The 27,675-nt window shown below is 44.0% G+C and overlaps 1 protein-coding gene across 7 annotated transcripts in view; it reads right to left on the bottom strand.

Moving 5' to 3' along the window:
• The window catches only part of Patj (PATJ, crumbs cell polarity complex component), a 302,745-nt gene that overhangs the window by 189,568 nt on the left and 85,502 nt on the right, over positions 1–27,675 (bottom strand). For all 7 annotated transcript variants that reach the window (XM_039109186.2, XM_039109188.2, XM_063287101.1 and 4 more), the window contains exons 18-21: positions 20,402–20,611; positions 16,711–16,833; positions 11,978–12,385; positions 2,747–2,870 (exon numbers count right to left, since the gene is read on the bottom strand). In XM_039109186.2, coding sequence (XP_038965114.1) covers positions 2,747–2,870; positions 11,978–12,385; positions 16,711–16,833; positions 20,402–20,611 — 865 coding nt within the window. The remainder of the gene's footprint in view (positions 1–2,746; positions 2,871–11,977; positions 12,386–16,710; positions 16,834–20,401; positions 20,612–27,675) is intronic.

The raw sequence follows: 27,675 nt of genomic DNA, 5'->3' as shown, positions 1-27,675 counted from the left end.
ACATCCAAAGTCCAAAGTCATTGCTTTAGATTAGCCATAAGGTCATGAATAGCCTGTTACACACAGGCTATCAATAGATGATTTTAAAATTAATTGCTCTATAAAGGTAAGATGGCTTGTTGCTAATGGAGTGGGCTTGTGCACTGCAGATTTGAAAGGGATTCCCAAACTCTCAGATCTAGTCTTTGACTTCCACCCGAGGAAAGAGAGGCTTGGAGAGGTTACCAGCAGATCATCGGCTTACTACAGAGCAGCCTGGTATTCAAGTAGGGTCTGTTGCTTGCTGAGCAAAGCTCTCAAGAGGAAAATGAAAATCTGAATTTTACCAACTTGGTATGCATGTTTGCTGAGACATCTATCAGCCCACATCTCTGTCCTCCTTGCTTGGCATGATGATCAACCAAGCAATAGAGTCACGTCTGTCACAGCATCTCCTGGCGCCTGTGCTTATAAATGGTTTCTGATCGAGGACAAGTCCACAACACATGACTTTAGCAGCAGTCCCCAAGTGATATTTTTAAGAATAACTACATATGGCCTTGTAAAGTTGAACGGTGTTCCCCCAACTCCTCTGTGAGAATCTACAGATGGTTTCTGGGAGAGGGGATGTTAGTTTCTTCAGTAATGCAGTCACCAACAAGTTGTGTATGCCCCCATAAAGAATGCCCCACCTGTGCTTCTCTAAGAAACCCTAATGGATGTCACTGGGTCACTGGTGAAGAGATGACATGAAGGTAGAAAGGGGACAAGTTGGAAAGAGGAAGAGGATCGATGAGTAACAGGGAGCAAGAGGGTAACGGAGATGAATGTGGCCAAAGACATCACATATCTGATTGGAAACGCCGTAATAAAACTCAATTCTGTATAATTAATATAGAGCCTTTGAAATTAGGACTTAAACTCGGGGTGGGGTGGTTTTCACACACAGTCACACAGAAGCATTGTTGGGGGATTTGATTTAATGATAAGAAGCTGAATGGAAGTAAAGAAGGGCGGAAGGGAGGGAGAAAGGCAGAGAGGAAGGACAGCAAGTTCCCAAGCAGTGCCCAGCAAGACACATACAAAACAACTACGGTGGCCAGGCCAGTGTGAGCTGTGACCAGGCCAGTGTGAGCTGTGACCAGGCCAGTGTGTGCTGTGACCAGGCCAGTGTGAGCTGTGGCCAGGCCAGTGTGCACTGTAGCCAGGCCAGTGTGTGCTGTGACCAGGCCAGTGTGAGCTGTGACCAGGCCAGTGTGTGCTGTGACCAGGCCAGTGTGAGCTGTGACCAGGCCAGTGTGTGCTGTAGCCAGGCCAGTGTGTGCTGTAGCCAGGCCAGTGTGTGCTGTGACCAGGCCAGTGTGTGCTGTGACCAGGCCAGTGTGTGCTGTGACCAGGCCAGTGTGCACTGTAGCCAGGCCAGTGTGTGCTGTGACCAGGCCAGTGTGTGCTGTAGCCAGGCCAGTGTGTGCTGTAGCCAGGCCAGTGTGTGCTGTGACCAGGCCAGTGTGCACTGTGGCCAGGACAGTGTGTGCTGTGACCAGGCCAGTGTGCACTGTAGCCAGGCCAGTGTGAGCTGTGACCAGGCCAGTGTGTGCTGTGACCAGGCCAGTGTGTGCTGTGACCAGGCCAGTGTGTGCTGTGACCAGGCCAGTGTGTACTGTGACCAGGCCAGTGTGTGCTGTGACCAGGCCAGTGTGTGCTGTGACCAGGCCAGTGTGCGCTGTGACCAGGCCAGTGTGTGCTGTCCACTCTTATCACAACCATGGGCGAGGAAGTCCTCACTAACCAGAGGCCCATGGAAATGGGGTGAAGTTAGAAAGTAGATCTCCTGCAGGAAAGATAAAAGCTATGAGCCTGAAAGGGGGCAGACTCATCTGAGCTACGGTTCTTTAGTTGAAGTCCTGCTCTGGTCACGCAGAGGGCCACCCAATGTCAGCACTGCATGGCTTTATCCACCATCAGGCTCTGTTCTGTGGCTCTACACAACAGTCTTGACCTCACGGCCAACTGTCATCAAGTTCTAAAGCTTTCTCGTGATACATGAGATGTCACAGCCAAGCGTGTTCTGCCAAGCTGGTTCCAGCAGCATAGATCCTGCCCAGTGGCTCGGAGTCCCGATGTGATGTCACAATAGTCTCACCCGGGATCTCAGTATCAGAGCAAAAGTCAGTATCTCACTGTTAGATGGATAAAAGTATATGAAGGTTGATATTCTGAGTTGGCAAAGAGGCATAACACTTTCAGAATTCTTTAATGGAACCTAAGTTATTAATGTACTAGAATCAACTATAATTTATGGTTATGAAAATACTTCATAAATGTTTCAACTATGCACCCCTTTATTAATATTTAACAGCTCCATCCAGTGAGCTGGCAATTTCACTTAATAGCATCGGAGACTTTAACATATATCAGTAGAGACGCAGTTCACGTAAAGGAGGAGCCTCACTTCCAGTCTATGCTATAGTACAAAGCAGAATGAGACAGAGCATGTGTAGCCTTCTCCATACACAGAAATTCAAAGATCAAGTTGAAATTCTCAGCCAACCTTGTCCCAAGACAGGTGAAGTAAGTTTTAAGTTCAAAAGATCATAGTGAGGAGATGGAAGGGACTGGAGGGCCAAAAGGTAAGCAGGAGTCAACGTAATTATGGTTTAATCTCAAAACTTTAAAAGCAGCATGCCGGATGTAAGTGTGACAGTATAACACACTGTATACAAAGCAAAGGACAAGGACCACAGATACCCTAACAATGCTCACAAACCTAAATCCAGGCCGTGGCTCACTAGTGAGTGAAGATGTTCCAAGTCATCAAATCGGCCGTGCTGACCATTTCCTTCAGAGGAGGGCATGGGCGGCCGGGAGTCAAGGCCAAATGTTTCTTTCATCTTGAAAAGAAAGAAAACCAGAAATTCAGCATATTAAAGCAGCAGTGAGAATGCCACAATGTTGTTCAAACCAGACATCGATACAATGGATAACTGGGGCTGCGAGCTGCTGTGCCCGCACTTGTGCCCACACCCCCTGGACCTCCCCCTCCCCCCACCCGCATGGGGTTTATTCTCCCATGACTTGCAACAAATGCTGCCTAGACCTGCAAACCTGGAGAGTTAGGAAGAGTTTTGTTTATAAGCATTAGCAAATGAATACAAGTGAGCATAACCCATAACAGACAAAGACAAACAAACCACAAACTGGCTGTCAGTCAAGTCACTTGGTGATATATGGCCTCCTAGATGTGTGTGTTCCTAAGACATTGCTATTTCTCAGCCTTTGCTCTACTCCCCTTGCCCTATTATTTTCTTTGCTTGCTGTATACCTATTTTCATCTTCCAGACAGGATCTCACTGACTGACCCAGGTTGGCTTTGAACTCACAGCCTTCCAACAACTGGACTCATAGGCATACACCAGATGCCTGTCAGGCAGACTGGCCCAAAAGAGGACTTAGAGATTGACAGACACTGCTGATAACTTAGTGTGCTTTCCTCTCGCCTTCCCTCCCTGGCCATGTGTTTTACAGATTTTTAAAGACAGACTCTGCTGGGATGCTAAAACACTAGGGTCTTCTCCGAAGTCTTATGTTAAATCAAAATACTCAAAGAGGTCAAGTAGTGAGACACAGACTTTAAATCGAATGCACTTGAAACACAGCAGGTACAAAAGAATCGCTTTGAACTTCAAGCTGTTTCTTACAAGAAGCAGGAATCGAAATCCCCTCGTGAAAGACATTGTCCCTGAAGGGAAAGAGAATGCCACATCTCTATCTTCAGGGATGAGCAGCAGAGGCCTTAAGCCTCTCTCTCCCTAACACTGAGTAGCGCTTTCACAGCTTAGTAGTCCTCAGCAGTCAGTCAGTCCCTGAGGAACTGACTCCACCTGTTCTGGGTCCTCCCTTACGAGGCCCCCATGCTACATAAAGCTATGAAGTAAGTGTGCATGCTTTTCTCTTGTTTATCTATTTTAGTGTAATTTAATTTCAGGGCCCTGCAACCTTGGAAACAGAATTTGTCTGGCCCCACATCTCCCAAGTAGAGGAGTTAGGAGGCAGGCCTCAGTGGCAGGCCTCAGTGGCAGGCCTCAGTGGCAGGCCTCAGTGAGGCATGCAGGTCACGGAACAGTGCCTTAGTGAAGGACACTGGTGACCGGAAAGAAAAGGTGCAATACACCGTTTCTAGATGACCCACTTATAGAAGGTTCATTTGTAAACTATAAATTGAGCCCTTCTTAAGCATTGAAACTACTGACTCCTTGACCTTAGACTTCTCAGCCTCAGAAGGATAATAAATTTCTGATGTTAACCTCCCCCAGAAAATGGTATGTCTGTTGTAGCAGCCCAGACATAGAACACAAGTTGTCATAACTTTCTATAAGCATAAATTTAAAAAAGTTTTTTAATAAAAAGATTTATTGTCGAGAAGGAAGAGAGGGAGGAAGAGGGAAGATTATAAACATGCTTACCATATAGATATATTAATTAATTTAAGATTAGCGTTTTAAAAACTTTGGTCTTACTTTTCCAAGCTCCATAATGTGGTCCCGCTCCGTTTGAGCCGGCCTCGTTTGTGATCCTTTGCTTCCAGCTCCTGACCGCTAGAATCACAAAACTGTACCACGACACCAGGCACTACTGTTGATTTTTTATTGTTGGAGATTTTGATTGTTCAAAGTGAAGAAAGTTTATATTTTCTAATGATCCACTTTCTATAGAATTAGAATAGTCAGTCTTTGGATCTAGAGAGATAGCCTGGTAGTTAAGAGCACTGGCTGCTCTTCCAGAGGTCCTGGGTTCAATTCCCAGCAACCACATGGTGGCCCACAACCATCTGTAACAGAATCTAACCCCTCTTCTGGTGTGTCTGAAGACAGCGACAATGTACTCACATAAAACAAATAAATCTTAAAAGGAAAATAGCCAAACTTCAGTGGTAGAGAACGTATTCTGAGAACTGCCATGCTAATTCCTGACAGCTTCATCAAACAAATAATGGTCACAGAAGAGAATATAATAAAGGCAGGTGGCCACCGGAGCCTACAGTGCACTGCCCACCTCTAAGATCGCACGGGTGTGAGAAGTGGTACGACTACTTGCGGGACTGGAAGAAAAGCAACAGTAACTTCCCAAAGAAAGGAAAAGAGTGGACAGAAGAACTGGGGTACTCAACGAGGAAACATTTTGAAATAATTTTGGATTTTAGTAAAGAAGATTCAAATTTTATTCTCTTTGATTTTATTTGACATGTATGAATGCTTTGTCTACATGCTTGTGCACCTTAGTGCCTGCCTGGTAGGTACTGACACTGAGCCCAGGTCCTCTGGTAGAGCAGTGTTCTTTTTTTTTTTTTTTTTTTTTTTTGTTCTTTTTTTTTCGGAGCTGGGGACCGAACCCAGGGCCTTGCGCTTCCTAGGTAAGCGCTCTACCACTGAGCTAAATCCCCAGCCCCTAGAGCAGTGTTCTTAACTGCTGAGCCATCTTCCCAGCCTTCAGGAAGCAAATTTGAAAGGTTAGACCTTTAGAAAATTGATTTTGGGTTTTTATTCCTCTACAAATAGAAGGGAAAAAAGACCCCATCGTTATGAGGTAAATAATCCAGAAGCAAAATCAAAACAAAAACATAAACAAAAAAATCAAAACATTTAAAAAATGGGCAGATGGTTGCAAAGCAGGTTTTCCCACAAATACATATGGGGTCAACATAAAAAGATGCTTAACATCACTAACCACTAACTAACAAAATGCAAATCAAAGTCATAACAAGATAGGTGTGCTGGTACATGTCTGTAATCTCTGAGGCCTAAGGCGAGAGAATGTGGAATTCACAGCCAGCCAGAGCTGCTTGGAATCTGAAATGCCCCCTGCAGGCCATAAAGTGCCTGCAGTGATCCTCTGAACACTGAAACCTCCAGGAAGCAGGGCCTAGCAAGCAGCAGCTGGTCACTAGGAATGGGCCTCGTAGGGTTCCGGTCACCTCTGGTTCCAGCCTGTGTTCTCCATTCCCTGTTCACTGCCACTGAATAAGCTTCTCCCACATTCCTGCCACCAAGAACTGTTCTCACCATTTTGCATTCCCTGCAGTAATAAACAGGTAGAAATCCCTTGAAGCCATGAGCCAAGGTAACCCCCTCTTCCTTTAAAATTTCTGTTGGGCAGCCGGCCGTCACCTCGCACAACAGGACAGGAACTAAGGCACTGGGACATAAGCACGTCGCCATCTCAAAACTAATCCCACAGTAGGGCACAATTGCTACTCACAAACAGAAATCTGAAAAAGTCAGACAAAGCAGCATTAGCGAGGGTGTGACAAAGCTGGACCCTGGCCACTGCACAAGTACAATGCTCTGGCAAAAACTAACCAAAGCCCTCTGGTCACATCACAGTGAGATCGGAAACAGACAATGAGGAAAGGATAGGAGCAGGGTTTGCCTGTCAGAGACAATGTCTAAGGTCTTTGCTCTTTGTTGGTTTAAAGTCAGGGTCTAACCCAGCACTGACTTCAAATTTACTATAGAGCAAAAGCTGGTCCTGAACTCCTAATCCTCTGCCTCCACCTCCCATATTTTGGGGTCACCTGGCTCATTTACTCCATGTACCCACCATGCTCAGCTTTTCCTAACATCTTCCAGTGGGAACACCCCAGGCTTGACATGCCCCAGGAACCCACACATTTCATTTACAATACTTGGTATCTGTTAGTTCTGCAAACGTTCAGACAAGGCACTTCTAACAGAACGCTTTGCCTGATAATCATCTCCATTAATAAGCTGGGCCAACTACGGCTTTAGGACTTCAAGAGAAGGAACTTCATATCCAATGAACTGTAACCATAAATTCTTCTCTTTTACAAACTCACTTTAGACTCTTGGAAATGCTTACTGATCCCTATGACCTATGCATTCACATCCTGTCACTCCCAAAGAAACACCAGGTTCCTTTGAAGAATCTCTGGTTGTGATTTAGTTTGACAACCCAAGAGAACCAAAGACAGGTCATGAGCAGGTATTTATATGCCAACATTTACAGCAACATTATCCAAGAACAATAGTGTGGAGGACTGGAGACACGGCTCTACTGAGGGCTGGACTGATCAGCCTAGGCTTCCCCTGGGTCCCTGGTGTATAGAGAAGAAAAGTGTTTGGCAAACCCAGTAATAGCCTGGGCCCCGGGCCTTTAAGGGCTCCCCCTCCCACACACACACCTCGATGCACTGATGTACAGAGAAGAAACACAGCCTTCTCTAAAAACAGGAATATGCTTGGCAGAGCAGGTCATGGCCTGAGGCCAAGGCCTTGGGGAAACTGTGGCTTCAGATCCCAAGAACCCAATCTTCCCACCATATTTGGCCATGGTTATCAGTCCCAAGACTGCTGTATGGTAGATTTATAACGCTCTCGAGATGCTGTGCTGCCCTTGTGAACTTGTTTAATTAGCTTCCCACTGACTTGGTCCCATTGTATGACAGGCTCAGCTTACTCTGCCCCACTTCTCCCCTCGAAACAGAACATAAGGTGCTGTACTTAATAGGCTTACTTGACCTAAGTCATAGCTTGTACAAACCTGGTCTCAAACTTCCTTATCTTCTTATCGTCTATCATCGCTTCCGATCGCCTGGTCCCCTTTCTGAGGGCCCTGTCGCTGAAGATCGAATTGCTGGCCCAGGTCATGGCTCAGTAGTTAAAAGCACATATGGCCATTTCAAAGGACCCTGGTTCAGTACCCAGCGCATATGTGGAAAGCCGAAATGTGCCACGTGAGAGACAACTCTCAGATGCTGCGAGTTGCTACACAGATGACTTAAGCTACAAACACCATACATTCTGCAGGTACAAAAAGACGCCATTCTTTAGAGCTTCCCTTACATGACTAAAAGCGGCAGCTTTGGCTGGCTGGATGACCCTGAGAACTGAGGCAAGTCCATTTCAAGGTGGATGAGAGCCTGTCCTACACAAGTAAGACCATGTCTCAAAAAACAAAACAAGACAAACAAACAAAAAACCCACATGCAAAGGCAGGGGTGAGGGGTATGCCAAGAAGCCACTTGGGGGAATAAGCTGTCACCGGTCCAGGAGGCTGGGTCTACTCTCATAAAGAACAGCAGTCCTAAGACCCACTCCAGCCGGAAGGTGGCAACCCCTCTGCACCCTCACAACTTCACTGTGGTTTCTAAACAAAACAATGTGTTCTACCCACAGAAATCCTTTTTAATTCTCCACTAATGCCATCTCTCACTTTACCAGATACTCTCCGAGATCTGATCTGAAAGGGTCAGAAGAAAAGATTTTCCACTGAGACACACACAGAGGGAAAATGAGGTGAGGTGGTTGGACATACATGAATGAACCTTGAAGAGCTTACGCTCAATGGAATAAGCCAGGCATAGAATGGTAGTTATCACAGCTTCACTTCTACAAAGTACTCAAATTCTTAAACAGAAGATAGAGTTACAGCTAGTGCCAGGGACGGGCAAGGGGAGGGCATGTATTAATCGATGGGCTCGACATTTCTGTGAAGGAAGCTAAGGTTCTGGAGATGGACAGAGATGGTGGTCACCCAACAGTGTAGTGGTATTTACCATGACAGAAGCAATAATGGTCCTCAACCCTCTTCAGGACACTAAATGGGTGCTAAGAACTACACGTTCCTAACACATTTGAGTATAGTTTTAAATCCTCTCAGGGGTTGTAACGTTGTATCATCTATGTTAATAGTATAGGTTGGATAGCTTAGTTTATTCCTAAATCTGAAGGAAGTTCCTACATTACACAAGTGGAAAATTCCATATGTGACGTCATATGATGGAATACAGGCCACTGAAAATGCTGTGCAGTCAGCTTCAGGTTCAAGACGTGCATAGGAAATGACAAACATGGATTACATGATAAGAAATGATTGTATGATAAGGAATGATTGTACGATAAGGAATGATTCCATGATAAGGTATGATTCCAAGATAAGGTATGATTCCAGAGGTCCATCAGTTCAAACAGTGGGCAAGTAAAGATCCAAGCCCACTCCACCATTAATAGAATTAATAGAAAATCAAGTGGTAGTAATTCAGAGTTTATTAGAGCTAAAACAATCTTTATCAATATATCCTACAACCATAAACCATATAATTCAATGTGAATTGAATAAGTGTAGAGGAAATAGTATGAACACATATTGGCTATTTTAATTTATAACAACATTCACAGCATGTGTGAAAATGGACCACCAGTCCTCTGAGCTGATTTTTATTTGAGATCTAACTTCTTCCTTCTACATAGAAAATGGTCCTAACAAGCAGGAATGCCTGGAAAAGAGAATTCAGTAAGGGAAGCAACAAAGAGGTCGGCCCCTGCACTGGTCGGGATGAGATGTCCCAGTGGCTCAGATGTTTGAGCACTGGCTCCTTGGCTGGTGGTGCTGCTGGGCAGGTTAGGACATGTGGCACTGCAGGTTAGGACATGTGGCACTGCAGGAGGAGGTAGGCCGCCTGGGCAGAGCTCCGAGGTTTCCAAGCCTGGTACTCTTCCCGTCTCCTCGCCAACCCCCATCTTCTAGATACAGCCAGTGTGTATCTAGCTGTACTTGCTGCCGTCATGGTCTCTAACCTTTTAGAACTCTAAACCCAAATACATTCTTCTATAACTTACTTTAGTCGTGTGTATTTTTAAAGCAAGATATAGTAACCAATACGGGCAACTATATACCAGTCCAGAAATTAAAGTGCGCGTCTTCCAAACCGTGAGCACTGAGTATGGTCTTGAACAAGCCTCAATAAAACCACTTTACCAAACGCCCACAGTATTGGTTAGATATGATTGTCAGCTTGGCACCCAGAGTCACCTGAGAAGACAAAACCTCACCTTTAGGACAGTCCTAAGGATCCCGGCCCGTGACATGGCTGAAAGGGCTCAGCCCATGCTGGCGGCACCATCTCTAATCAGTTGGTCTGGACTGTACAAGAAGCTAGCAGAGTAGGAGCCCGAGAGTAAGCCAGTAAGCAGTATTTCAGCTTCACTTTTTGCTTGAGTGGCTGCCTTGTCTTACCCTAGTGATAGGCTATGACCTAGAAGTATAAGCTGAAGCCAACACTCCCTGCCAAGGCTGATTTTGGTCAGCGTTTACCATGGAAGCCAAGAGCAAACTAACAAGTACAAATTAAAGAACTGCCTTACCTCAAACAAGCTACACAGGAAATTGGAGTGACCTGAAAGTGACTGTTGTGAACATAGACAGGAAATATGCAGAAGATTTAACCTGATACAACATTTGAGACATGACTTTGGACTACATGTATCCAGTAACTGTTCTAAATATATTTGTCTAGTTCGCCCTTTGCCTTAAATGTTTAAGTAGCAACATGGACCAGTATTTTAACTTGTCTTTTATTTAAATGAATAGGAGTTTTCTATTTATGGGAAAAAGCAGCCAAAATAAAAGTATGTACATGTTCAGCAATCTCTGGTTCAGTGTGCTTATCTCAGTGGACATCCGGTGTGAACTGAATGAACACTGAGGACATGGGGAAGGGCTGTCAGAGAAAGCTATTGTCAGTGGGGGACACCAGGCAACGGTGTCACTGCTCTCAGCACCACTTACACATTAAAAACATCTGCTCCCTGGTAGGCTGCCCAGAACCCTCTGCGGCTGGGCATCTTTGAGGCTGCATCAATTGCTAGGGTAGCACCTTGCCCAACAGAACAAAGCCATAGGATCTGCATGAGGAACAGAGGGAAAACGTCCATGGGAGGCAAGGGAGAAAGAAAGCCAGCTTCCTTCCACCTACTTTGCTTATCACGCAGAAAGGACCTGCCTGTGCAGACAGCAGGGACCTGTATGAACACACTACCCTCAGACCTTTAAGACACCTCTAGGGCAGCCAAGGTGGCTCAGAGGTAAGAGCCACTGGTGATCTTTCGATGGGCTCTGGCTCGATTCCCAGCACCCCATGACAGCTAACGAGCATCTGTAGCTCCAGTTCCAGGGATCTGACATCCAGTTCTAGCCTCTGCAAGCAGCAGCCATGAACATGGTGCACAAACATACATGCAGGCAAAATGCTCACACATGTAAGAAAACTAAAAAACGTCAACAAATAAAAACACCATCTAGAGTCACTTTCTTCTTACATGTCTGAAAAGTAATTCAGGCCAGAAAGTAAACAAAGTAAGACAATATGACAGGTGGCCAGGAGGTGGTGGCAGGAGGATTTCTGAGTGTGGGAGGTGGAGGCAGGTGGATTTCTGAGTGTGAGGCCAGCCTGTTCCACACAGCGTGTTCCAGGACAGCCAAGGCTATGCAGAGAAACCCTGCCTCAAAAACAAACAAACAAACAAACAAACAAAAAACCAAAAAAAAAAAAAAAACAAAAAGGCAACTAATTAAACATAATTTTATTTTTAAAAAAATCCAGTTCACTGGTGATTTAATAGTAAGGATAACCTACTGAAGGTTAATGCTTCCTACCAAGTTTGAGACAGGCAGTCTCAAACATGCAAGTCACTCTCTGGCCACACTACAGTTGCATCACACATAGTGGAGAATGTTATGAACAGCAAAGAGAGCAATAATAATGTACTGTATATAATAATGTATAATATATAATGTACTTTATGTTAATTTTGCCCTGACAAATATACCATACAAGAAACATATAACTATGTTACCTTTAGGGAATTTAAAAAAAAATCTTAAGGATTAAAGAACTCTTTATTGAACTGAGAAATGAGAAGAAAAATGTTACACACACACACACACACACACACAGACACACACACACACACACACACACACACACACAGAGAGCAAGGTAATCCATAGCTCACGATTTCAGAGAAGCAGTGTGATACAAAGAGGGTGACCTCAAGCACACAGCTCTGCTCCTGGCAGTGCATCCTGTCAGTCACCCTGACTGTGAAAAGCCCATTTCCTTTCTGTTTTATCTGTGGGAGTGATATGAGCAAGGGGCGGAGGGGCAGGGCGAGGAGGAGGTGGCTGTGTAGCAAAGCCGTACCATGTCTGTGGTGCTGAAGCTATAGTCCTGCATCTCCTGGGGATAAGCAGTCATCATGGACTCTGTGTCGTGACACTCGAGTATCTCTCCTCCTGAGAGGTCAGCATGCAGCCACTGGGGGCCGGCCTGGAGATCCAGCCTGGGAGATGCAGAAGTGGGCTCCCGAATGTGAGGAGGTGGTGGGTGTGCTTCCATGTCCCGGAGGCGGTCTTGGTAGATCTCATACTCCTCGTCAACAAGCATCTCTCTTTCCTCACCCCTTCTCTCCAGCCGAGGGCTCAGGAATTCATGCATTTCCCAGGCTTCTGAGCTGCTGTCCATGTCTTTTTGTTGGAACTGCAAAGACTTTCCCAAATCTAGAAAAGGTTCATCCACGAGTTCTTCAAGATACGGCTCATCTCTAAATCCCTGTAAAGAAAAGGTTTTTAAAAAGGTTAAGCTTCACTTGTCTTAAAACTGCACTATACACCTCAACCAGGAAAGGTGCCAACCTGACTGAAGCACCCTGCCTTAGCCAACACATGGTCAGAAGTACGTGCTCTTCTGTATCACGAAACCAGAGAAACTGCAGCCCATTCTGCACAGCCCAGAAAACAAACGCACATGGAGTAAAGAGGCAGAACTTGCCATACGTGAGGGAAACCACACTGAAAGCCTCATTGTACAGTAGCCACCAACAATTCTCCATCGCAGTGAGGAATCTGGTCAAAATGTTACACCACAGATGCAACTTCTCCCTAATACTAATGGTAGTTCATAACCATAGACTCACTACCTACTTCCTACTTTCCTAAGATAGGAAAGACTGCAAGCTCAGCGTGGCCATGCATGAGTAACTCAACAAGTGAAGCTACCGGACAGTTAAAAATCCATTGTTTTTTACTTTTTTAAAGGACAGAGGACTGAGCCTAAGGCCTTGCAGATGCCAGGTGACATTCCACTGCAGAGCGCCAGCTTGAGCCCTTTACAAAGAGAGTTCTTTACACATTGAGGACATAGTCATGTCTCAAGCACTTCGAGTATAATTTTCTCCTAAGAGGCTAAATAACAGAAATAAGATTTCACCTACACTGAGAATATGCTAAAGAGGCATGAAAACAGTTTATGCTGAGCCTCTGCCCTGACTCTGCTGAGCCAGTGGCTGCTGAACACAGGGGCCTAACTGCCTATAGATCAGCCCTCATTCTACTGCAAGCCCTGTCCATTAAGCACTACCTAGTGCAAAGTCTCCAATCAACCTCCCCTCTGCTTTCTTCTCATAACTTAACACCACATGGTTAAGCTTCACATTGAAACAGTAAATCAATACCACAAACCTGATTCAAAAGACGATCAGTCAGAGGACATATTTGAAAACATCATGGTTAATAAAATGTCTTCATTTTTAAGAGGGTGGTGGACATTATAGGAATACTTCTCAGTCTGAGACACTGTACATATATGCCAGGAACATTGCTGGACAATTGTTACCAACTACAGCAAAGAACGAAGTACATTTTAGGAGTAAAAGGAATACTTAATACATACTGTCTATGATTATAGGACCAAAGAGGTCTGAGTAGATAATCTTCTTTTTTTTTTTTTTTTTTTTTTTTTTTTTTTTTATTAACTTGAGTATTTCTTATATACATTTCGAGTGTTACTCCCTTTCCCGGTTTCCGGGCAAACATCCCCCTCCCCCCTCCCCTTACTTATGGGTGTTCCCCTCCCAACCCTCCCCCATTGCCGCCCTCCCCCCAACAGTCTAGTTCACTGGGGGTTCAGTCTTAGCAGGACCCAGGGCTTCCCCTTCCACAGGTGCTCTTACTAGGATATTCATTGCTACCTATGAGGTCAGAGTCCAGGGTCAGTCCATGTATAGTCTTTAGGTAGTGGCTTAGTCCCTGGAAGCTCTGGTTGCTTGGCATTGTTGTACATATGGGGTCTCAAGCCCCTTCAAGCTCTTCCAGTTCTTTCTCTGATTCCATCAACGGGGGTTCTATTCTCAGTTCAGTGGTTTGCTGCTGGCATTCGCCTCTGTATTTGCTGTATTCTGGCTGTGTCTCTCAGGAGCGATCTACATCCGGCTCCTGTCGGCCTGCACTTCTTTGCTTCATCCATCTTGTCTAATTGGGTGGCTGTATATGTATGGGCCACATGTGGGGCAGGCTCTGAATGGGTGTTACTTCAGTCTCTGTTTTAATCTTTGCCTCTCTCTTCCCTGCCAAGGGTATTCTTGTTCCCCTTTTAAAGAAGGCGTGAAACATTCACATTTTGATCATCCGTCTTGAGTTTCATTTGTTCTAGGCATCTAGGGTAATTCAAGCATTTGGGCTAATAGCCACTTATCAATGAGTGCATACCATGTATGTCTTTCTGTGATTGGGTTAGCTCACTCAGGATGATATTTTCCAGTTCCAACCATTTGCCTACGAATTTCATAAAGTCGTTTTTGATAGCTGAGTAATATTCCATTGTGTAGATGTACCACATTTTCTGTATCCATTCCTCTGTTGAAGGGCATCTGGGTTCTTTCCAGCTTCTGGCTATTATAAATAAGGCTGCGATGAACATAGTGGAGCACGTGTCTTTTTTATATGTTGGGGCATCTTTTGGGTATATGCCCAAGAGAGGTATAGCTGGATCCTCAGGCAGTTCAATGTCCAATTTTCTGAGGAACCTCCAGACTGATTTCCAGAATGGTTGTACCAGTCTGCAATCCCACCAACAATGGAGGAGTGTTCCTCTTTCTCCGCATCCTCGCCAGCATCTGCTGTCACCTGAGTTTTTGATCTCAGCCATTCTCACTGGTGTGAGGTGAAATCTCAGGGTTGTTTTGATTTGCATTTCCCTTATGACTAAAGATGTTGAACATTTCTTTAGGTGTTTCTCAGCCATTCGGCATTCCTCAGCTGTGAATTCTTTGTTTAGCTCTGAACCCCATTTTTTAATAGGGTTATTTGTCTCCCTGCGGTCTAACTTCTTGAGTTCTTTGTATATTTTGGATATAAGGCCTCTATCTGTTGTAGGATTGGTAAAGATCTTTTCCCAATCTGTTGGTTGCCGTTTTGTCCTAACCACAGTGTCCTTTGCCTTACAGAAGCTTTGCAGTTTTATGAGATCCCATTTGTTGATTCTTGATCTTAGAGCATAAGCCATTGGTGTTTTGTTCAGGAAATTTTTTCCAGTGCCCATGTGTTCCAGATGCTTCCCTAGTTTTTCTTCTATTAGTTTGAGTGTGTCTGGTTTGATGTGGAGGTCCTTGATCCACTTGGACTTAAGCTTTGTACAGGGTGATAAGCATGGATCGATCTGCATTCTTCTACATATTAACCTCCAGTTGAACCAGCACCATTTGCTGAAAATGCTATCTTTTTTCCATTGGATGGTTTTGGCTCCTTTGTCAAAAATCAAGTGACCATAGGTGTGTGGGTTCATTTCTGGGTCTTCAATTCTGTTCCATTGGTCTATCTGTCTGTCTCTGTACCAATAACATGCAGTTTTTATCACTATTGCTCTGTAATACTGCTTGAGTTCAGGGATAGTGATTCCCCCTGAAGTCCTTTTATTGTTGAGGATAGTTTTAGCTATCCTGGGTTTTTTGTTATTCCAGATGAATTTGCAAATTGTTCTGTCTAACTCTTTGAAGAATTGGATTGGTATTTTGATGGGGATTGCATTGAATCTGTAGATTGCTTTTGGTAAAATGGCCATTTTTACTATATTAATCCTGCCAATCCATGAGCATGGGAGATCTTTCCATCTTCTGAGGTCTTCTTCAATTTCCTTCTTCAGTGTCTTGAAGTTCTTATTGTACAGATCTTTTACTTGCTTGGTTAAAGTCACACCGAGGTACTTTATATTATTTGGGTCTATTATGAAGGGTGTCGTTTCCCTAATTTTTTTCTCGGCTTGTTTCTCTTTTGTGTAGAGGAAGGCTACTGATTTATTTGAGTTAATTTTATACCCAGCCACTTTGCTGAAGTTGTTTATCAGCTTTAGTAGTTCTCTGGTGGAACTTTTGGGATCACTTAAATATACTATCATATCATCTGCAAATAGTGATATTTTGACTTCTTCTTTTCCGATCTGTATCCCCTTGACCTCCTTTTGTTGTCTGATTGCTCTGGCTAGAACTTCAAGAACTATATTGAATAAGTAGGGAGAGAGTGGGCAGCCTTGTCTAGTCCCTGATTTTAGTGGGATTGCTTCAAGTTTCTCTCCATCTTCTTGGGAAAGCTTCAAATGTGAATTTGCATGTTTGGCTCCATGTCTATAGCATTTTACATGGATGTCTGTTTCCATGATATATCGTTCTTCCAAATATTGAATATATATTAGTGTTTAAAAATATGCTTGTTCCTTTAAAATATTTTTTATATTTATTTTGGATTATGGAGGTGGAAGAAGTTATGTGCCTTAGGGCATGTGTAGAAATCAAAGGACCACTGTGAGAGTTAGTTTTCTCCTATCTTGTAGACTCCAGATGCTGGACTCAGGTCATTTGGTGTCTTACGTGAGCCATGCTGTTAACCCTAGTGTTTGTTCTTTGAAAATGCCTTACAACTTCTGTCATTAAAGAGACAATGTTACACTAAATGAAAAATTTTAATTTAAGATATACTAGTTACAGGTAGGGCAAACCTGTAATGGTGAAGGGGTGGATTTCATTTGTAACTGTTTAGCCAAGTGAGTGGGAACAAGCTTGTGTCCTCCCCCCACCCATTCAAATGGCAGATAACTTTATCAAATACCTGGGGTGCCTCGAGGATTAAAGATGAGTGGATCTCGTGAACGGTTTCTGGAGACTCACTGTTATCTCCATTGTTGTTTGAATGGAAAATAAAATGTTCCTCCTTCTCCTCCTTCTCCTCCTCCTGAAAATAAAAACCATTTTTATGATCAAGAAAATCCTTCAGCTTCAAGTCCCCCTGAGACAGTTCTCATTCACTGCAATAACCCATAAAGGCTATGCAAACGTTATCAACAAAGCCAACAGTTACCCACACTGAAAAGAAAAGGAACCTTAGGGCACAGCTCACCAATTTGAAGCATTCTTTAAAGAAAAGCCACTCACCGGGAAAAGGCCTTGCAGGTACAGCTATGCCGTGAGGCCTGCACCAAGCATAGGCTTAGGTACTTGAACACACTCAGGTGCACATCACCAATGGGCACTGAGAGAGAGGCTTACCCATGAGGAACGGGCTCAATTAGTGCTAGTCACTCAATAGTTACACGTCCAGAATCTGACTCCAGAGCCCAGGTCCTCAATTACCACTCCATGTAATCCTCATTTTACAGATCAGCAACGTGGGTAGTGAGGTGGAAAAGCCTCAGGGTACACAGCCTTGAGGCCACAGAGTAGCCACAGCTCGATAGCCAAGGGCTTCAGGGCCTGTGTGGTCTGCCTAGTGCTAAAGACACGGTACAGTTTTTAAAAGCCAGTTTAGTAGGGTTTTTGTAGTCAATATGTTTGATGTAGGTTTGCAGAAGATAAGATGAATTGCTATCATGGGTAAGGTGACAATTCCTCATGGTAGTTCTATAAGTACAGCTATTACAGGGCTCACTACTACAGAGGTAATTGTTGTGCTACACATCCAGTCTTTCTGCCCATCCACCCTTCTTACTTATATTCTCCTGCCTCCACCAGGACTCACAGCACATGCACCTGTTTATTCAGAGCCCTCTACCATCCCCTTCACCTGCCCCTTAAGCTTGGCCTCCCATCCCCCAGCTCTCCTGGGAGCCTCACACTCATGATGAGGCTAAATCCCTCCCAGGGCTGACCTCTAGGGTCATGGCTTCTGAATGGAATAGGTTCCATGTTTTCACACTGCCTCAGACTTCCTAATGCTGCTTAAAGGGAGAGCCTGTGTTGTCTCTCTCCTAAGGATTTTCTCATATAGTCATGATGAGTAAATAACTGTCAGAGAAAATATAGACAAAATACTTGTCACAACCTAAAAAGGTGAAACTTATAAAAATATTAATGTTCTCCCTCCTTAATTTATGAAAAAGCACACTGTGTACTTCAATTTACCATCTGTTGCCTAAGGCAGTACAACTCATATATGAAAAGTCAAGATCTTGGTCAGCCATGTACTAGACTGAATTTTAAATGGTTAAAGTAATTGATAGGCATTGTTATATTCAGGCATTTTTTAGAAGATTAATTTCATTTATATGAGTACACTGTAGTTATCTTCAGACACACCAGAAGAGGGCATCGGATCCCATTACAGATGGTTGTGAGCCACCATGTGGTTGCTGGGAATTGAACTCAGGACCTCTGGAAGAACAACCAGTGCTTTTAACGGCTGAGCCATCTCTCCAGCCCATGTTCAGGCATTTTAATGTGTATAGAAGAATATAAAAAAATGTAATGTTGGTAGGGTATGTGATTAGCATGGGCAAGCATGTGAGAGGCTTAAAAGACAGTGATGTACAAGTCCTAGAATCAATCTCAACCACAAAAATGAAAAAAGAACAAAGGTCACACTGCAGTTTCCTAAGTCAAAAACACTTTGTGCAATACACTGCTCATTATCCATATATGTGGGGTGTGTGTGTGTGTGTGTGTGTGTGTGTGCGTGTGTGTGTGTGTGTATGAACATAAGCGTCACTGCCTACCAAGCTAGTGAGGTTCCTGAGCTGCTATCATGTAACATGCCAATATATTTACACACCAAAATAATTTCAGAGGCAAGAAAAGACTAGTTCTTTAGTCTTGCTCATTCCACTATGAATTTCTATAAAAGATTCATAGAATAAAAGTGATTGACTTTATCAAATCGCCGATCCAATTTTTATGAAACATGGAGTGCTGCATCAGAGCGATATGGGCGGCCCACTGAAGAGGGAGGCTTGGGAAGAACTAGCAGCCTCTGAGGAGGGGATCTTGATCTCCAGTTCAATGGTCTCCCACTGGATTCTTTGAGCCTACACACCTTTGAAGTCTGAAACTCACTGGGTTATTCAGAGCAAAACTAGAAATAGGCTCTCTGAAACCCAGGCTGACAACCTACCATGACGAAATTACTACTCAGATACATGCAGGCAAACTAAAGAGGACATTGTAATAAAGCGAGCTTAGCGTGCTGTGCCTAAAAAAGGGTACACGTTTTGAAACTGTCCAGCCAAGCTCATACTTCGACTCCACCCCTTACTAAAGAAAAAACTCTGGAAAAGTTACTCAACCTTCTGTGTCTCCACTGGCTCATTTGTAGCGAATGACAAGAGAAGGCTTAACGTTGCTTTGAATTAGTACTAATTAGAACATGTGAGAGGCTTAAAATATAGTGATGTACAATAAATACTCATTCAAAACTAAATGAACACAATCAGTATTTGTTTTACACCAAGAACCTCAACAACACAGTTTTAGGACCCACAGTCAAGAGCAGTAACACGAAACAGTGCATCATACGGTAAGATGACCTCAGAACGATTTGACCACAGGAGGGGGGTCAGCATTAGGGCTTAGCAGACATGCTGGTGACAGATGATGACAGGAAAGACTGAACATTTCATTTCCATATGAACAAAACCAATGCAGGTTATGAATTCCAGCTCGCTGTACCTTCTGAACATCAGTCTGAAGCAGTGCTTCTCAACTGTAGGCTGCAACCCCTTTAGGGTGGAACAAGCCTTTCACAGGAGTGACAGAGCAGATCGCCTTGCACACTAGATATTTACATCACAGTTCATAATAGTAGCAAATTAGTTATGAAGTACCAACAAAATCATCTATGTCACCACAACATGAGGCTGTGTTAAAGGATAGAAAGATTAAGAAGGTGGAGAACCACTGTTCTAAAATTAAAATGGAAAATTATGTTAATTGACATTGAAAGGATGTGACTAAAACTTAGAGTCTATTTTGAAACCCGAAGGCAAAGGGTTAGTAAAAGTGGCAGGGGCAAGGCTGGCACCACCAGCAGTGAGCAGTCACTCAGTATGTCACATTGGGTGGCATGGCCCGGATTTCTGAAACTTGCTCTAATGTTGTAAGTCAGAGGCATCAGAAACTTGCTTACTGCTCTTTCAGAACAGCAGAGTTTGGTGCTAGGGACTGTTTGGGTGTGAGTCCCCAGCACCCACAAATTGTGGCTTACATTCACCTCTAACTACAGCTCAGGGAATCTGACGCACTCCTCTGGCCTCTGTGGGCAGTGGACACATGTACAAAAACCTCACACACCCGTGCACTAAAATAAAAACGAAAAAAAGAAACTTGCACAGGGTCACACACACAGTAGCCAGCCATATGGGACAGATTTCAAGGACAGGAGTGACTGTTTCCCCTGGTCCATGTTCTTTACTAGTTTTATTTGCCTTATTAACGCAAGTCAAGCCTTACAGGTGAGGCGTATTTGTCTTCCAAGTTCATGTTGTTAACTACCACACTATTACCCCTCTGTATTAACTGAGTCCCAAACTCACCACCAAAGGCTTACAGATGCCAAGGTGCACCACACCTGGGGGTACAGCCTTCAACACTTCCACAGCCTCAGCAAGAGTGGCATTGTCCAGAGAGAACTCATTGACGGAGACTAGGCGATCTCCAGGCAAAAGTTCTCCACTTCTTTCTGCTACGCCATCTGCCACCAAGGAGCGAATCACAATCACTGACCTCATGGGATCCAGGGGGTCCTAGAAGTTAAATGAAAGAAAGTCAGCCCCCTGGAATTAAATATGCAGGCTTAAGAAAGCTTATCTTTCACAAATCTGGTTCATTTATCTCATATGGCCAGTATTCTGCTGCTGTTCTCTAGAAGCTTAAATCAAAGAAAACTCCATCCTATATATCTTATAATATCAGCTTACATCAGGGTGAAGGCATAAACATAACAGTTTCAACTGTAGTCTGAATGTTCAATACATATAAATTTATTCTTTAAACTTCCAGTGACCGGCCACAAGAGATCTGGGAACAGTAAGGCAAGATTCTCTAACAGTCTCAAGCTTAGGTATACTGTGGGACAAAGATGTGGCCACTGGTCCACGTGCAGGATCCACGGGGAGCGTAAAATAGAAACAACACGCCATCACTCAAAGTCAGCATCCTTCTAGGAACCACATGAGGGAGGGAGGGAGGGAGGGAGCGAGCGAGGGAGGGAGGATGAATGATTATTTTTAAAATATATTTAGCAGCTGAAAAGAAAATTGAGCAACTGAGAGCACTTACTCCCAAATCATAGGAGCCAGAGTTCGAATGTTGACACAGATACCTATCTCCAAGTGGAACAGACATGGGAGGAATGCTGGGGTTTGCTGGCTTCCATTTGACTAGAGAAAGACCAGCCCAAGATGCAAGGAGAGATCCTGCCTCGAAGAAAAAGGCAGAGTGACAGCGGAGGACACATGGCACCACCCTCTCACCTCTGCACTGTATACAGGTGTATGCACCTTACCTGTGCACCATACACATACTCATATAGACACAGACAGACAGACAGACAGACAGACAGACACACACACACACACACACACACGCACGCACGCACATTCCCACACAAACAAGAGTAAGTATTGCATGGTAAAGTGACTGTCTGGTATGAGAGCATCGGCAACACACATACAGGTATGTGCTTACAGTGCATAGTTTAAAATAATCGAATTATGACCGATTTAGGGGGCCTAGATCAGAAAGATACCAATATAGATAAAGGGAATTTATGAGCAAGCCGATATGAAGCCCTCTCACCCAGTGGGAGGACCCTGTGTTCTTTGATTAGAGTACAGAAGATAACAGACATATTAATGCATCTGCTTGAAAAAGACCACTCTGAAGAAAAACCTGGAACTCAGAGTAATTCTCCTGCTTCAGTTTACTGAGTGCTATGATTACAATGAGCCACAGTACCAAGCTTACAGTCTGCATTTCACAGGTGACAGAAAGTGATGCTGAGAAAGCTAAGGGACCTGGACACCACTCGCCACTGGTTAGGGACAGAGCCAAGCTTCCACTGGGCAGCCCCTGCTCCCGAACTCCAGGCTCTGCTGCTTGCTCAGGATGGCGCTCAGTAAGAACTGAGTGAGGCAGCCACCCTGCTCAGATATCCCACTGCCCACTACAGCTCTGCCTGTTGTGCTGATAGAGACTGGCAGATGACGCAGCACTGTTGCTAGCCTTCCTCGTCAACCGTGCGCAGCACACTTGTGCCGCTATTTCGTCACGTCTGTACCATTTTACGTCTGTGCTTGCTTGCGTCCAATTCTTCCCGAGAGAAGAGGGAGAAAGAAACTGCCAGATTTACTGTAACACTTAGGAATTAGCAAAGCAAGGACGTGCCAAACGCAGGCTGTGTCTGTGAGAAGTGCTGGTGGCTCCTTTGAAGATGTCTGGTTCTGCTTTCCACACCTCAGTACATTCTTTTCAAAGCACTGCACAGAATTATAACAAAATATACACAGCGACACTGACAAAGCCTAAAATAGCCTTTGAACAATGCTCTCAAATATAATTCTTGCTTTTTCTTCTCAACTGACCTTGACTCTTTCCCAAGTGACAGGCCCTTGTTAACTGTCTAGCATAATCTGATATTTAACAATGCATGATGTAGCAAGAGAATTCAAACAAAAAAGAAAAGGGTCTAATAAGGTATGTAGTGTTAAGCTGTAATTACACTGATGCTTTCAAGTAGAGGGAGCTGTTGTACAGGAAGAGCGGCGGGGCTCAGCGAGCCGGTGTGTATGCAAAGGCAATCCCAGCGGCCATATGGAGGAACTGTCCACTTTGTCACTGACAACCATGAATCACAACAAGCTTTCATTTTGAAATATGAAACCATTACAGTTTAAGCTTAACACACTAATAAATAAGCTATACAATTACGTCCTTCATTTAGGATGTCAGTTTTTGATAAAAGGCTTTTTTATTGGGACACGAGGGAAACTACATGAAATACACAGAAGGAAGGAAGGAATGGCTTCCTCCTGGTGATCACTAAACATTACCGGAAAGACTAAGAGGAAAATATACCAAAAGTGAATGATTTCTCTAAGTTCGCTGTGGATACTCACTTGATACCATCCATGGAACCCTGAGCCAGAGACGTGAAGAGGCGAATGGGCGTGCTGTCACTGAGGTGGACAAGCGAGCATTAGAAAGAGTATCACTATATAATGAGGGCGATTCACTGAGAAATAATGAAAATAGCTCTGCTGTGGAAAGATAATGAATTTCACTAATTACAGAAAAGTCAAGTGCGTCCTTATGCACACAGTATCCTTCAGAGTGCAAACTAGTATAGGAGCACTTGCTTACTAAAATGTATTCAGGTTTGGCGTCTTAGTCATTCCACTAATCTTACTACTTTGTCCTGGAAGACAGAACCCAATGATTGCTTCTTTGTGGCTTATAGAAAAACTTAAGCATTCATTCTCTCTCTCTCTCTCTCTCTCTCTCTCTCTCTCTCTCTCTCTCTCTTTCTCTCCCTCCCTCCCTCTCTCTCTCTCTCTCTCTCTCTCTCTCTCTCACACACACACACACACACACACATACACACACACACAATGAAGCTGCCCATCTAATAGCCACCGTCCTGTAGAGGATGCTCCTGACTGTGTCATTTCCTACATCCTATAATGAGCAAGTGATTTCTGCATTGACCACCAAGGCAGCAGCTGCTCTTGCCTACTGCAGTGGCTGCTTTGTGATTCTTTACTGCATGGAAAATCCTCAGACATCATCCTGACACATGCCGCTTCTCACTAGAAATGTCCACTTTTTGAAAACAGTCTATAATATCATAAACAGGGTCTATCAAACAAGATGATAGATATTTCTCAAGATTGCCACTGAACATTGAGGTCCTGCAACCAGATCTTTAGCATTCTCACCAGATGTATCACCTTTCACCAGAGAGAGAGAGAGAGAGAGAGAGAGAGAGAGAGAGAGAGAGAGAGAGCGCTCGAACGACCATCACCAAAGGACAACCTGCAGGAAGAGGTTCTCTCCTACTTGGGCTACCCTGATGAACAGCACATGCCTTTACCCTCTGCTCCGTCCACAGTCACTATCATCATTTCCTAATCTCTCACGTTTCTCCTTTTGATAAAGAGAACTGCAAGATGCAGCCTGCGAGGGAATACCCAACAGAGGGCACTAACGGCCAATCTCAGAGCATAAGAAGCACTTGCCAGTAGCCTTAGGAAGGAAATCTCTTCTGTTTATTCAAAACCTTTATGTGCTACTACACCTTCCACAGTATGTGTCTCGTGTTTGATTTAATTCAACTGTTTATGAAAAGGACGTTTCATGAGAGTGTTCAGTTAATCAACTAAGAACAGCAAATACTCAGGGAACACTGCACAGATGCTAGCAGAGGAGTGTGTGTCCCACATTCCCACTCAGTATGGAGCACTGGCCGGCCAGTCAAGACACCGGACCCAAGAAAGGCCATCCAGAACGTTTTAGAACTCCTGAGGTGACGCTAAGGTTTGGTATTTATTATGGATATTGGATCCTGCACTCCTCAGGGAGATCTGACCTAACAAAGACCCCTTTCTCCCTGGCACACACTTGCCCTCTTGGCCTTGGCAGTGGTGCACATTTCAAACTCTTCTAGTCCACGTCTCCTATCAGCTCCTCCTCCTTGCCACCCCACCGCCTCACTGAGCCTCACACTGCTCCTGTCTGGATAAATGCTACACTCCGACACCATGCCTACAGTCTCTAACCTCGTCCTCACCAGCGCACACAAGCTCTCCCACACCTCTGGAACCCTGACTGCTGCTGACTGACTGGCAGAGGGGAATTTTCTATAAGGGTGAAGCCCTAGCGGACGGCACCACACTCTCAGTACATGGGCAGCACAAACTGGACTCGATAGATCATTAAAAAGGAAAGGAAGTGAGGCAGTGGGAGGAAGAAAGGAGCTGGGAAGAATGGGGGTGAGGCTGTGTGGGTGAACATGTCCATAAATGCTGTGTGAAAATCTCAAAGAATTAAAACAGTTCTTTAAAAATAAAACTAGACCTAAAAAGCAAAATAAAATATAATCACAGCCTCCTCCTCTGCTTAAAATACATAATGACAGTATTGTCTTTAGAATTAAGTCCTAACTCTTTAAATTTTATGAAGTGAATGTCTGTGGGTATGCAGTTCAGTCCCACTGTGTCCACGGCCACTCCTCTGTGCCGCACCTTAGCACAAACACACAAGACTACTAAAACTTAGGGCCCTATGCAAGCTGTTCCTGTCAGGAATGTCTCCCTGGCCACTACCACTCATCCATGTCTTTGCCAAGATCTCCTCCAATGAGACGCCTTCCCAATTCCCTACACACTGAAATATTTTTCTATTCAGTGAGGTCAATTTTAGCACCTCACTAAATAATATATTTCCATACTATCCCATACTATATTTCCAAACTGTATAAATATATGTATGTAATAAATATATATTTCCATACTACAGAGTTAGGTGCCCCAGTTAATTATACTCAGAGTATTTTGTATTGCCTTATTATATGATTTCTATAATTTTAATATAATCATTATAACTGTCTTACTAAAGACAAAACATTCTACAGAGTGAGTTCCAGGACAGCCAGGGCTACACAGAGAAACTCTTGTCTCGAAAAGACAAAAAACCAAAATCAAACTAAACTAAACCAAACCAAACCAAAAAGGTAATGATGTGCAGAGGACGAGCAGTCATCGCCCTGTTTTGTGACTAAAGCTCCCCTGTGAGGAGCTGCTGTCTTATTCCTGCTACCATGTCTTCCCTGCCACAACAGACAGCGCCTCTTAAACTGTAAGCCACAATACCCGCCCCTCCCTTAGTAAATTACTTTGTTAGGTATTTGGTCACAGCAGTGAGAAAAGTACCTAATAATAAAATATCTTTTGAAAGTCAATCAAAGCTGCTAAGAAAGCAGGAAAATACAGCCATATACCAACACAGTACAACAGAGTGTCAGAGTGTTACAAACGAATGCCCAAATACAGGGTCAGTGATATGGCTCCGCTGTAAGACCACTTACTGCCATCCCTGAAAACCTGAATTTGATTTGCAGAACCAACATGGTGGAGGGAGAGAACCACAAGAAGAGAACTGACTTCTAGGTTATCCTAAGATATCCACAGACGCACCATGGTATATGTACAGGCAAGAACACGTACATGAACATTTGTACACACAAATGCATAATCAATCAATCAGCAGGCGAGCACACAGTACCCAAGTTCAGTTCCTCACACTAAAATCCAGCAGCTCACAACTAAATGTAACTCCAGCTCCAAGGACTGGAGACAGACAGACAGACACGCCACACAGAGTTCTTAAAGTGAAAATAAAATTTTTTAAAAAGGTAGAAGAGTATGTCTGTTTGCTGCTTTGCTCAAGGGCCTACTACTATAATGCCTGTGACACAGAAGGCGCCGACTGGGAAAATACTTGCTGGACTGTAACTATTTGCAAAGCAAGCTACTCCCCATCATATACAAACAATCACAACCGTGCACGTCTCCCAGTGCTGACAGCCTAGGAGGACTCACTGATGGGAACTTGTTCCACTCTCGCACCACTTAGAAGTGGGCACCATTATTATCTGCATTGCCTGAATGAGAAAAAGAAGAAAAACTGAAAGACTTCATCAAAGCGCAAAATTGGCAAACAGCAGAGCCAGAGTTTAAAGCAGTTAAATTCCAGGGTACTCGTTTCAGCTACTAAACTTCTCTGCCTCAAATAAAGTTTGGCCGAGTGAACAAAGGCTGAAAGAACACAGACACTGCAGGAGACAGACACACCATCTCTCTGTGTAACACCGAATCCTTCACATATCATGCTTGCTGCTTAAGGGTTTGTACTTCCAGCCCTGGACGATGACACACCAGACAGTACGGAAAGTACGGCTTGTCTCCAGAAGCTCACCTCTGGCACTTCTTTCCAAATTTTAACTTTATATCTAGCTTCGCAAGACTCCAATCATTCGGTGAGCCTAAGGACACATTTACAGCAAGAGAAGGGAACACATGACAGTCATTATATCCCAATGGATAGGATTCCAAGTTTCTGAACTGCCTATAAAATACATTATATGAACTTCTCTGTTCATTCCGAGATCAAAGAACCAGACTCCACGTAAACTGAAGCAGAGCACAGCACATCACCTGGGGCAGGGAGGAGGCTCCCCCAAACATGGCTGTTGCCAGTGACAGACATGAAAAAGATGTGCAGAGCAGCACGCTTGCTCCAAAATCCAGATGAGGAAGACAGCAAAGTGGCCCTGGGAAAACCACAAAGGCGGTGCAGGGCGGATGCACAAGGAGGTCACACAGGTCAAGAAGGCCAGCAGTTTAATAACATGACAAAATGTTTTGGGAAGAACCTTTGTCAAAAATAACAGGAATGTGGGGGGAAATCCCCAGGCTTTGTAGTGCTGTCCCCAAAAAGGACATAAAAAACCAAGGTGAAACAACTTATTCATGATCATAATATGACATAGATTCACAGGGTTCTTTTTGTTTTAATTTAATCTGTTCTGTATCAATACTCAAACACTGACAGGTCTGAGATTCATATTCCATACAGCAGGATGTTCGCCAGACAGAACCAAGTTTATTTCAAATAAAAAATTGTCCACTAGGTTCTTTATCTTTTATACATTTTTAAGCTGTGTTTATTACTGTTTTATATACATGAGTGTTTGCCTGAATGTATGTCTGCATCATGTGCATGGGCTGGTGAGTACATAGAAACCGGAAGA

Source organism: Rattus norvegicus, chromosome 5, assembly GCF_036323735.1.
Source record: "Rattus norvegicus strain BN/NHsdMcwi chromosome 5, GRCr8, whole genome shotgun sequence".
Lineage (NCBI taxonomy): Eukaryota > Metazoa > Chordata > Mammalia > Rodentia > Muridae > Rattus > Rattus norvegicus.
This window is presented reverse-complemented; position numbering and strand designations above follow the sequence as displayed.